Below are 12,148 nucleotides of genomic sequence, written 5' to 3'. Positions count from 1 at the left end.
CCACAGCCTGCTCAAACCACAACTGTTCCCATACCTTTAACTTGTTTAAAATCACTTCAAATCTGTCGAGAGTGTGACACTTCATCCCCATTTTATCCAATGCTGCATGTTTTTTTGAACCCAAAACTCTTCTCATTTACAGCGACTATGCAAGGTTGCTCAAAGCTAGATGTTGTAGCTTAGCCTCCCATACTTGCTAACACGTATTCCCGTAGCCCCTTTGTTCAGTACCAAAGACAAGGCTAAACACTTGGTAGCAAAGTAGATCCGTAATATTTTCTCCAAGTCTGCAATTTGAGAGTGTACTGTCCTGCGCTCTCAACGTGTACATACATACTGATTCACTAGTTATTTTAGAGACTGGGGGGCTTAATCAAAAGAAAGTCGCTTGTGGTCAGCGAAAAAAAAATTTTTGTCTATGTTGACCCACATTCTGTAATGCTGGCAGGCCGAATTCGAAGGCAACTAACGAATTGAAATGTTCTATTACTTATATTCATTAGAGCCTTAGACTATCTAATGCCTAGCGTGGGGGGCGATGCTTTGAGCTAGAATGTACCTATACATTAAACTTGGTCCACCTATGTGATGTTACCTTCCGAATAAAAAGATTTGTATACGCCAGGCTCGTGTTTAGAAACGTCTTTGTGAATAGCAGTAAGAACGTCAATCATGTCTTTTCTAGTCTCTCAGTCTTTTCAACGAGACCTTCCACCCACTCCATGAAGGTCGCTCGCATCTCGATGGGTATGACATGGCCTTGATCCATGGGGAAGTGCGTCTCGATCTTTGACTCCGTCTCTTTGGCTGCCTCCGACGAATCCCAGCCTTCAAGCCCAAGCTGAAGCACTTTAGCATGAGGGAAGGTTATCATGCGATCCGAGCCCCCATGGACAATCATGATCCTCTTCTTCCCAAGCTTCTCGCTTATTGACTTCAGCTGTGCAGGCGACTTATAGTGCCACCCCGCGGCGATCGCTTGTGCTAAGAATCCGATACGTGAAAAGGCAGCGGGGTTATTGCGTTTGGCTATTTCGAAAGCTGCAAAACGGTCGCCATTTGTGGGGAATGGCTCTACAACACACTCGGTGTCGTCAGGTCGATCAAGCCATGCCGCTGTGAACATGTTCCTCTTGACGTTGTTTATTTGGACATCGACTGCCCGAGGTATGCTGAATAAAGTTAGTTCGGCAAAGCAAGACAGGACTGTCGATGAGACAGGGCATCCTATCTGAATTTTGGACCAGGCATTGACTGTCTCGTGTGTACATCTGTATGCCACTGCTTGAGGTGCTTCAGAGAATTTTCGGGAATTGGAACGAGATAAAAGCTCTTCACTTTAGTCTATGTGGAAACTTGTTGAAGCACTTCATGCAGTGGCAGACAGGTATACACACGGGCCAAGTGCTTGATGAGTGTGCCACTTTTTTCATGCCCAGCGTGGCGCAGTGATATAGAAGTGGGCAGACTCATGATGAAACCCTAGATGTCCACTTACAGGATGTTGATTCGATTGCGGAGGTTCTCAAAATATCCCTAGTACAGGCTTAGTTGGCAGACGTGCGTGGGAATTTCCTCATACACTTACGACTGTGTTGAAGAGGCCGGACGCTGTCGAGACTAGCGATAAAGAGCATATCCTGTCCGGTATCAGGAGGGCGAGTTCCTGTGCAATCATCCCACCCTTGAGGAGTTACCGAAGTTACTTGGATGAGTACGGGGGCTGAATTACCATGCTGACTCCAATGACATGTAATTGTCTATTTTCGGTCCAGCCAACATGGTCCAGAAGCTCCACTGTGTCTTTGGCCATCTCGGATGTCGAGTACCTCATGAGGGGCTTGTCCGATTCGCCAACGCCTCTGTTGTCGAACACCAGGGACGTGTACGTATCCCCTTTGGTGTGGGCGAAGTCTTTCGTTTGCCGTTGCCAAGTGTGTTTCAAGCCCCCTAGGCCCATGATCCACTACAGTTGAAGAAAAGGGGATCGTTAGTGCATGTCCAGCAATATCAAGGACTGCTCTCCCGAGGAGAGGCCGAGAAAGTATTTCGAGGGCCAGCCGAACGGGCCCTGATAGCTTGTAGCAATATCACTCGATAAACGCATCGCGGAAGCAGATGACTAGAAAATCACTGCGGTGTGGCGGGCGGAAAGAAACGGGCGTGATCAGAAAAGAGAAGACGAGATGGGGAGATTGAAAAGAGACGAGAAGAGTGAAGTCATAACACAGATCAGAGCTTGAAAGATCTAGGATCGGGGAGATTGGGATTGGCTGAGGACGTGGATCTGCAGTCTCCCAGGATCGCAACAAAACAGGCCTTCGAAGTTGCAGCGACGCGGAGGCTCCCGCCCAAAGCACAGGCCGCGGAGATGTATGGTGTATGTAAATGGTAATGGACGAGAAGACAAGGCCACTCACCACGAGGCGACGATCTCCCTTCCCGTGGATCTCGTAGGCAATGCTGAAGGGCCCCCCGCGTCCAGCCGCAACAGACGCCTTGCCCTTTGCGGCCGGCTGCAGAGGCCATACTATATGCTTGATCTCGGGGTGGTTCAGAAGCTGCTCGGCGGTCATGGGCGAGGCCGCCATGGTGGCAGTGGATAGTGGCCACGTGCGACGTGCGACGTAGTGCTACTCTTGACGGCAATTGCGCAGGCACACTTCTTGCGATGGCTGACGAGAGAGACGGGTCCAGGCCGGCGTGTGCCAGCGTCCTACGAGCGGATCGGGAGGAGAGGAGGTGAAGACGGAGGTGGCTGAGCACGGCGTCATGCAGGGACGTGCGGGGCAGCCAGCACGAGGTGTCCGCGCAGTAGTGTGGTGTGGTGGTAGTCTTGCGATGTGCGCCAGAGAATGGCACGAATGGGTAAGCAGGTCGAAGAAGTCCGGATAGCCCCGCGGCGAGTCGTGAGCTGGGCGCTTCACGCTGTGCGGAGCAGGGTCCGCCTGCGGGCCTGGTGTTGAGTGCCACATCGGGCGGGCTCCACCCTTTGCAGCTGCCCAGGCACGCTGGGGGTGACAGCAGTGGCACATCCATCAAGCACTCACTGTCTGGGGTGCTCCAAGGGGCTTCCACACAGTTCCAGGCGAAGGGGTTCTATCTCGTTCAGCTTCCTGAAAATGCACTGCAGCACTGCAGCACCGCAGCACTGCAGCACCCCAAGCAGTGGCAGACAGGCGTAACTTATGTACACATGAGACCGCTTGCTGGAGAATTGGAGTGCCACCTTTTGCAGACCCCGCGCCCCAGGTGCCGCCATGTGCTGGATCTGCAGCGTGTGGCGCGAACCCTGTGGCCTTTGGCTGGGCAGGCGGCAAGGTGCGGACGACTTACGGCGCCGAGAGCTCTAAATCCACCTCCTCCCGGCTTGCAAATACAAACGCTTCTGGCTGCTACGCACAACATCGTGATCGTGCACTCCCTGACGCCGCCGCAACGTGACGTTCTGCCCACCGTCTCCCCGCTGCCGCTGCCGCTGCCGCTGTCCGCCCCGAGCCCTGCGCTCCCAACCCTCCAGCGCTGTGCGACTCGCCCGACCCCACGTCGTTCCAATATTCTATCGCCGCACAACGCCGCCACCCACCGCCGTGCCTGCTCCTGTCCCCGACGCTGGTCGGCGCTGGTCCGCCATGGACAGCTCTCCCAACTCCCAGAACGAGCACCAGTCGTACTATCCGCAGGCGCCGCTGCTCACCAACCAGCCCCCGAGCATCTTTGGCAACAGCGCCAATGGCTCGCCGCCAACCCTGTCCGGAGGCCCAATCTTCGCCAACAGCAACGATGAAGGCTCCGTCGACGGCAATGACCAGCAGGAACATGAACAAGGCGACCCCAAGCGGCGGCGCATCGCCAGAGTACGTCTTCTGTGTCTAGGCGCCCTGCCTCTGCTGACCATCCCAACAGGCATGCGACATGTGCAGGAAAAAGAAGATCAAGTGCGATGGCAAGACGCCAAACTGCACCCACTGCCAGAACTACAAGACGGAATGCATATTTACGCAGGTGGAGAAGAAGCGACAGCCTCCAAAAGGGTTGGTCAGCCCGGCCCCTTCGCCCTAGCACTCCAAACTGATATCTTGGCAGAGCAAAGTACATAGAAGGTCTCGAGAATCGCCTAGCCCGCATGGAGTCGCTCATCAGGCTGTCCGGGATATTGCCTGAGGACGACGATGGCCGAACCGATCTGGGAACCCTGGAGAAGCGGCTTGCGGACAAGACCGGCCACCACAACGGCACCCCCGAGCCGTCGCGAAACTCGGACGCACAGAGTTCGACGTCTCGCCATAACGGATTCACGTCGCATCGGAGCACACCAATCCAGCCTGGACTGCCCAGTCCGGCCAGCGGCATGACGTCGCCGGAGCCGGCCAAAATAACAACAGAGACCAATGGCGAGGACGATGCGCTGGCCGAAATGATGTGCTCACTGGTGACGAACAACTGTGGTGAGACTCGCTATATTGGTATGTGGTTTGTGAGGCCATATGCACGCTGTATGCTAAACGTACAACAGGCTCTTCCTCGGGTTTCTCCATTTTCTCCCCAAAAGGCATACAATGGGTGAACGACAAGACCGGAGACACATCATTCCAGGAGATGATCTCCACAGCTGCCGTAGATGACAACAAATGGATCCATTGGAAACCGGACGTCTTCCGCGACATATTTTCACGGCGCGTTTATAAGCAACTCCCTCCAAAGAACGAGGCGCTATCGTTGCTGAAGGACTACTTCGAGAACTTCAACTGCATGTTCCCGTTATTCCACGAACCGACTTTTATGCATCTCGTCGATAAGCACTACTCACGGGATCCTTACGAGGGCTCAGGCTGGTGGGCGAGTTTGAACGTTGCTCTGGCAATAGCTCATAGACTCCGCGTTATGAGTAATCTGGTTCCACAGGAGGAGGACCAAAAAGCGTGGGGCTATCTGAAGAATGCCCTTGCAGTGCAGACAGAACTCACCATGCGCAACACAGACTTACTGAGCGTGCAAGCTCTTCTTGGCATGGTAATGATTTTACCCCTGTAACCCCACGTATTACAAACTAACAGACTTTTAGGCCCTCTTCTTGCAGGGCACACCGAATCCACAGCCATCGTTCTTTTTTGTGGCTGCTGCTATTCGTCTTTCTCATAGCATAGGCTTGCATAAGCGAGGATCAGGATTCAATCTCAACCCGTCCGAGATTGAGCAACGTAAAAGAGTGTTCTGGATAGCGTACATGCTTGATAGAGAGTGAGTAGTATTGCTACCCCTGTACTGTGTTATATTAACCCTAGTCCAGCATCTGCCTGCGATCGGGACGACCCCCAATACAAGATGACGATGACATGAATGTAGATCTCCCTAGTGAGGACCCCCCAGACAACATCGGAAACATCCCTCTCGCCAATGGCAAAGGGAAGTTGAATCTATTCCGCCTGCTCTGTACCTTCGCTTGTATCGAGAGCAAAGTATATAAACAGCTCTATTCAGTGAAAGCGTCTAAACAGTCTGATGGAGAGCTGCTCAACACTATCGGCGAGCTTGATAAGGAGTTGGAAAGCTGGAAAGACGCGATACCCATCGACTTTCGACCAGAACACGAAATCAAAGCGAGTCATACGCCACTCATTTTGCACGTCGTGGTACTGCATTTTGCATACTACAATTGCCTCACAACGATACATCGCATGAGCGTGCATCATGGGTACTGGACTAGCCGCTTATCGAATTTCGCTATCCAAGGACTCAATGCGCGTCCTCTCAACCCAAGAGTATTCTCGTCCGCTACGTTATGCGTACAGGCTGCGCGGGCATCCATCCATCTCATTAAATACATCCCGAAAGGCGATTACGCTTGTGTCTGGTAAGTGCGATATTCGACCTTTTCCCCTTTCTTACTAATTCCTCTAGGTTGATCATCTACTACCCTGTATCGGCACTAGTAACGCTTTTCGCCAACATTCTGCAAAATCCTCAAGACACTCGGGCGCGATCAGATCTACGATTGATGAATTTGGTCGTTGGGTTCCTGAGCCTATTGTGCACTGATGAAGAAAACGGTAGTGTCCGAAGGATGCTAAGTGTCTGTGCTGAGTTCGAACGCATTGCTAAAGTGGTACTGGAGAAGGCAGACAGAGAGAACTCGTCTAGACGAAAGCGCAAACAGGCGACAGACCAGGATGCGGAGATCAATGCCACAGCACAGCAGATACTGACGCCGGAATTTCAAAACCGACAGCTCCAGTCGCGAGCTTCACAAGGACCTCCGCATCAACAACCAGGATCCCAGACCCCTCTTCCCGGCATTTCAGGAAATTTCAATCCTGAATTCAACGGCAACTTTGATGAGGTAAGCGGTCATGTTTCCATATCATTTCTGAAACTCTTTAAATTTATTTGATGCTAACAGAATTTCGTCCATTCACAGCCGTTCCCATTTTCTCCAGATTTCACACACGCAAGCCTGAACAACACGGCTAGCCTCCTTGGTGGATTCTCATCTCCGTCAACAGCGAGCCAGATGCTACCGACAAGCACTGCAGGACTTCCGGATCTCTCGTTTGGAGCCCCGCAAAACCCGAACTCTGGTAACATGAATGGTATTAGTAATGGCATGAACCCCAATGGAACAATTCATGATTCTCTCGACATGGGCACGTTCCAACAACCTTTTCCGCAGGATCTATGGAAGATGCCAATGACACTAGAATGGGATTGGGCAGATATGACGGGCTACTCCGGGTATGAAGATGGCATCTCGATGAATGGCGTCCTGCCAGATTTAGGAGAGGGCGGAAGTAACGGTGTGAACGGGCAAAACCAGAACCCGGGATGAGCCATCTCCCTGCTTCTGTGGTGAAAAAGGAGCCCTTTTCAATTATGTTTTTTGTATATACCTGTTGCTCTTTTGGGATGATTTACGCGCTCTCGTCTCGTTTCTATTCATACTAGCCATGACTTTAGGCTTAGGATCTGTTGTCTGTATCATCATCCTGGGCGTTTTTCAGCGGCGTAGTATAATGTTTTAAGTCCAGCGCATATTGGTGTACGGATGTACAAAATCAGGTAGACTGGAAAATTTCAGGGCTTTATGTGTATACTTGTGTCCTAACATTTGATGATTGTGTGGGTGAATTAGTATGCGATCCTGGGCTGTTGCGAAACAGCTCACTACCCGCTGCGAGGTCAGTATCAAGCAAAGCCTTATGTCATGAAATGGGCTGTATTGAGCACCTTTTAGTCGACACCGCTATGGGTCGTTTTCGGCCCATAAACCAAAAGAACCTCAACGCCTGACTGCCTCGTCGCCATAACGCCAAAGCAGCTTGCAAACGATTCCACGTCAGAGAGTCCCAGCCATGACGTTTCAATCCACATCCATGGCCTCAACTTTGCCGCCTCTTGCAATTCGCAGCTTCCTCTTCGTCTTGATCTTCGGCACCTCTTGTGCTTCGTCAATCTCGCTCTCCTCAACATCCATCTCCAACTCTTTCCTTCTAGCATCGACCCTAGCCTTGACAAGCTCTACCTCCATCTCGTCGGCAACTTGTACCTTCCCGTCCTCGACTTCAACCACAGTCCGCTCACTTGGGGGCAGCAAGTGTTGGTTCTCCTCAACCAGTTTTCGGTCCGCTTGTCGTTGTCGCTCCTTGTTGCCCTTCATCCGCTGCTTGTAGAATGCGCGTTCACGTCGGGCTCGTATCTCAGAGACGCGTTGCATGGCCTTGAGAGTGGTGGCAACCAGGTCGCGGTTGTACCGTACAGGGACGTTCCGGCGGGCGGCGAAGGAGAGCGTAGAATCGACGGTCAGCTCTTTGCCATGAGCGCGGCGGAAGCTCTTGGTCCAAGCAAGTTTGCGGGGGTTGCGCTTCATCTTGAAGTTCCTGTGGCATTTCGACCGGCTTTGCTAAGTGTCAGCGAGGGAGTGTCCGCGCTGCGAGATAGTTCTAACAGGCCGCTTACCAGAAGACGAACTTGTGAGCGTCATTGCGCACAAAGGTTATGCCCTTAGACGGATAAACTACCATTTTAATGTCAACTTGAATTCGTTTTTGGTATAAATACTTTTAGTCCAACTAACCTGGCTGGGAGCAGAAATAGCCTGTATGAGTCAGTAGGAGGCCGACTATGTATTTGCTCAGACTTACACGTCTCAATCCTCATATTGGCGGGCTCGGAGTGCGACTGCGGTGGGGGAGTGGTGGGAGAGGAGAAGAAGCACGCACAGACTCGGCGGGTTGAACTTTTTGATATGCCAAGGCGCTAAAATTATATCTTGAACCTGGTGCACCCGGCGGCGACGGCGAGTCTCTCACGCTTCTCGTCCCCATCCTCGCCAGTTGTTCGTCATCCTTCATCCTTCTGTCCGTCTGTCATGGCATCCGCAGTAGCAATCGGCGTTGGCGTCGCCGCAGCAGCCTTTTTCGTATGTGCACCTACAGCCTTCTTCCGCCGCAGTCCAACTTACAAGTCAACAGGGCCGCGCTGGACTCGTCGCCCTCCGCAAATCTCGAGGTGGCGCTGCGTTTGGGCGCGCCTTCTATAAGGGCGGATTTGAGCCCAAGATGACCCGAAGGGAGGCCGCGTTGATATTAGAAGTTCCGTAAGACTCTCTGCCGTCGCAATCGCACTTGGCTGTCAGCTGATTGGAATTGCAGCGAACGCGGACTCTCCAAAGAACTCATCCGAAAGAAGCACCGATCCCTCATGCTGAACAACCATCCCGACCGCGGAGGCAGCCCGTATTTGGCTACGAAAGTCAACGAAGCGAAAGAACTTCTAGAGAAGAGCTAGCGGCTGCCCCACAAGCAAATCTTCATCTTGCATCTTGTACAATAGCAGATATCTGAGCATTCTGTAGCGTGGCGTTTTTGGAAAGAGCTGGGTCACACTCTATTCATTCGGAGGGCGTTTCTAGGCATACACGATATACAAATCCCTACTCGACGGAGCGACGTGCGAACCCCCTAGATTGAGAACTCCATGGTGGAATAAATCTATTCGAACGAAATGATTATGAGGTTTGAACGTGTTCAATAAGTGTTGCGCGGTTGCGACTCTGCTCAAGCACTCAGCGTCTATTGTTGCTCGGCACTTGATTTGTGCATGGTGTTTCGCGCCGCACGTGACTTCTCAGGCAGACAGTAGCCGGAACTCAATATGTGGGCGCTGTGCTTGATGATACAGCATGTTAGAAGTCAGTGTTGCTGACCTCCCAGTACACAAAACGTGGATATCGCGCACAGCAAGCCCCACAATATAAGCTTGTGAGCATTAATACTAGAAACTATATGAGTTTGGCCAATCATGCGATAGGCTACCAAATCCTGTGTAGTTGTGCCATTCCAGAGTTCGTATGCGAGCTCTTAGGAAGAATAAACGCCTGCCGCATGCAGTCAAGTAAGTGACGCATTTCCCTTCAAGGATGCTGCTTGGCGCGTTAGACTGGAGTATCTACACCAATGGAATCGAAGCTTTAACGCGTGCATACGTTCGTCTTACGAAGCTTCCTCACTCTTCAAATATCCTGTTGCCTGGTATCGACTTTCTGGACTCCACCCTCGACCTTTCTGTGTGAAGTCTCCTGTTAATTCTCATCGCAATGGCTTACCGGCCGCACCACGATGACTCAGACCGAGAATCCTTCTCCGATGAGTACAGTCCGACAGACGGCTACTTCTCAGACAGGCTTCACCCTCGGGACGTTTACATTGATGTTGCTAGTTCGGAACATCGATCACTATCGAAGGCGAGTGAGGCTGACTTGGAAGCCTCAACTGGCAACTCTTCGACATCCCCAGTCTTCCAGAGAATGCTACAGCCATGGGGCAGCTCAGACGAAAGTTCGCCGTTAATGCGTCAAATGGAGTCGGACCAACCTCCCCCAGCATACTACGAAGGGACATCCAATCAGCATATGACCTACAGCACCATGCGGAACGAGCATGTCCCCAATGAGACTGCGAGCACTGTGCCAGCAACACCACTGCTCAGGGCTCAACATCCCCCCCAGGATATGGGTGGCTCTCGGGAGTCATTCGAATACAGCTCCTACCGAAAGTACCCTCAGCACGTACGAAGTTATTTTTCTGGCCGACTCTTGAAAATACTTCTTTTGATATGCGCTGCTGTAGTGGCTGCTTGCCTTATTAGTGGCACGATTATGCGGAAGGTAAGGCAGCGAGTGAATTCAAATCCAGAAAGCTATGTCAACTCATTAAATGTTTCTCTATTTCATCAAAACTTTATACACGTAACACACCAGTTGTTTTACTGATGGTGGTTAGGAAGCCCATGCTCCTGATGCACCAAAAGATATTGTGGACTGGCCGCCCTACTGCACATCTAAGTTCCACACCACGAGCGAGGAGTTTGATTTTGGCACGCCACGTTCTTTTTCCATTCAAGAACTTCTGTCCGATCCCAAATACAAGCTTGGCACCATTTCAGGGACTTTACATGTGATGAAAGCGCCGAAAGGCCAAAAAAGTGGCTTGGCTGGCAACCTTATCATGGCAACGCCGGACTTCGTTGAGATAGATGAGTTGCGATACATCAAAACCGATACAGAATTCACAATCAAGGAACCAGTTTTGAAAGAGACTGACGCGTACCGCAGCTCGGTTTGCTTGCGAATCGAGTTCTATCTCTACGTCTCATCAGGCGTGCGTCTGAAGAAGCTTGGGATTCATGCCCATCACTTGTCAGTAAACATTTATGACGGTGTCAACTTTGTAAGTGTCTATTCAGATGACTACCCCTGTAGCTATGCTGATCTCTCGAAAGGGAGTAACGGATAAAACCACTATTCAGCTCAACGCAGGATCCCTTGATGCCCGTCCTTTTGAATCTAGGGAGATTACGATTGACATTGGGTCTGGAGCTGTGAGCGGTACTTACGCTCTCAAGGACCTCCTATCCATAAAGACTAAGAGCGGCGCCATTACTGTGGATGTAGAGCCGAAGGAGGCAGACAACGACCATCTAGCTCCTGCTGTTTTTCGCGCGGAGTCTCTCTCTGGGCTCGTGAAAGTAAAATTCGACACTTTTGATATACCGGCCCGGGACTACAAGACTACTATCAACTCCAAAACCGGCTTAGTTTCGGCAGTGTTGATCCATGGTTCTTCCACCGATATTGAAGTTGGTACAGGATCTATTACGGCCGATATAATCCCGTTCGAAGCTGACGCTGGCCCGTCAACTCTTTATACAAACACGAGATCGGGAATGACGAGATTAACCTTGCAAGCTCCCTACAAGAATTCTGGCACGACTATATCAAGACTCACAAGCTCGCACAAAGGATTATCTGGGGCCATGGTGCTGGGGTATCCCCAGGAGTGGGAGGGCGCTATCCATGGGGGAACCCGCAGCGGGAGCCTTAGCCTTCATGGAGAAGACGTGGAGATCATCCATCTTGGAGGTGGATACACGGGCAAGACGGTGAAGGCAAAGAAGGGAAGCGGGAACAGTAAATTGGAGTTCGACACAATGTCAGGGAGCGTAGACATTACCGTTGGGAGGACATGAAGCTTGCATAGTGGGCAAGCTGTGCCTGTTATTTTTCGCGACCAATATCCCCAAGCAAAGCTGTCTTGGTTGTCATACGCGTAACCGAACTCTAGGGTACAGTGCCGGTTCTAGAGTCAGGGAACTTTCATTACGGTTTCACGAAGGGATTCTTTCTCTTGGAAGCATTCGGCCACGCGGGTTCGGCGCCCATCCTTCTCTGTAGTGCTCCATCTGACATGACCTATCAAGTTTTTGTATTGTCTGGAATGATGAGCCTCTACCTTGCTCGTATTGTTGGACGTGTGTTGAAGCACGCATGATAGTGGCACGAAAGCGGCACATATACCTATACCTATCGAGTTCAAGAAAGGAGACGCTACAGGCCAGAGTTGCGACGAACGTCTCTCACATGATCTGACCTCTTCTAAATACGACGAGGGGGTTGGCTTGTAAGTATAAGTCTGTCACCGTATGAGTGCTCCAGCGTATTGTACCTCCGGTGGTACCTCTAGGATTAGTGTTGTTCGATCCATGACGTTGATTGGCCGATTGGCTCGTTAATCTGCGATCTAGACGGGCGATTTCGTCGGGGGATCGCGCAAGTACCAAGCCACTCCTTTGTCATGACGCACTTGTTTCTGCC

General features: G+C 51.4%; 5 protein-coding genes across 5 annotated transcripts; 3 read left to right on the top strand and 2 right to left on the bottom strand.

Annotated features, from left to right (window-relative positions):
* Nucleotides 1-479: 479 nt before the first annotated feature.
* BDZ99DRAFT_466857 (alpha/beta hydrolase-like protein) lies at nt 480-2,834 on the bottom strand. Its single transcript, XM_033720880.1, has 5 exons — nt 2,421-2,834; nt 1,733-1,966; nt 1,589-1,684; nt 1,499-1,536; nt 480-1,172 (listed from the first exon to the last, which is right to left on the bottom strand). Exons 1-5 carry the CDS (start codon nt 2,589-2,591, stop codon nt 671-673), a joined length of 1,041 nt encoding a protein of 346 aa, XP_033572171.1. The 5' UTR covers nt 2,592-2,834; the 3' UTR covers nt 480-670.
* A 1,072-nt stretch (nt 2,835-3,906) lies between these two features.
* BDZ99DRAFT_466855 (uncharacterized protein) lies at nt 3,907-7,078 on the top strand. Its single transcript, XM_033720879.1, has 7 exons — nt 3,907-4,034; nt 4,087-4,466; nt 4,517-5,013; nt 5,066-5,241; nt 5,291-5,854; nt 5,902-6,340; nt 6,419-7,078. Exons 1-7 carry the CDS (start codon nt 3,916-3,918, stop codon nt 6,824-6,826), a joined length of 2,583 nt encoding a protein of 860 aa, XP_033572170.1. The 5' UTR covers nt 3,907-3,915; the 3' UTR covers nt 6,827-7,078.
* Nucleotides 7,079-7,095: 17 nt separating this feature from the next.
* Nucleotides 7,096-8,187, bottom strand: BDZ99DRAFT_424498 (uncharacterized protein). Its single transcript, XM_033717059.1, has 5 exons — nt 8,139-8,187; nt 8,072-8,092; nt 7,954-8,011; nt 7,223-7,892; nt 7,096-7,166 (listed from the first exon to the last, which is right to left on the bottom strand). Exons 1-4 carry the CDS (start codon nt 8,152-8,154, stop codon nt 7,358-7,360), a joined length of 630 nt encoding a protein of 209 aa, XP_033572169.1. The 5' UTR covers nt 8,155-8,187; the 3' UTR covers nt 7,096-7,166; nt 7,223-7,357.
* A 281-nt stretch (nt 8,188-8,468) lies between these two features.
* Nucleotides 8,469-8,784, top strand: BDZ99DRAFT_396269 (mitochondrial import inner membrane translocase subunit tim14; the record flags this gene model as incomplete). Its single annotated transcript, XM_033715981.1, has 2 exons — nt 8,469-8,593; nt 8,649-8,784. Coding segments are annotated over 2 exons (261 nt in total), but the record flags the coding sequence as incomplete, so codon positions are not given.
* Nucleotides 8,785-10,310: 1,526 nt separating this feature from the next.
* BDZ99DRAFT_396385 (uncharacterized protein) lies at nt 10,311-11,523 on the top strand (the record flags this gene model as incomplete). The annotated part of the gene is made up of 2 exons (XM_033715988.1): nt 10,311-10,724; nt 10,777-11,523. Coding segments are annotated over 2 exons (1,161 nt in total), but the record flags the coding sequence as incomplete, so codon positions are not given.
* Between the last annotated feature and the right edge of the window lie 625 nt (nt 11,524-12,148).

Source organism: Mytilinidion resinicola (genome assembly GCF_010093595.1).
Source record: "Mytilinidion resinicola strain CBS 304.34 unplaced genomic scaffold BDZ99scaffold_19, whole genome shotgun sequence".
In the NCBI taxonomy this organism is placed as follows: domain Eukaryota; kingdom Fungi; phylum Ascomycota; class Dothideomycetes; order Mytilinidiales; family Mytilinidiaceae; genus Mytilinidion; species Mytilinidion resinicola.
This window is presented reverse-complemented; position numbering and strand designations above follow the sequence as displayed.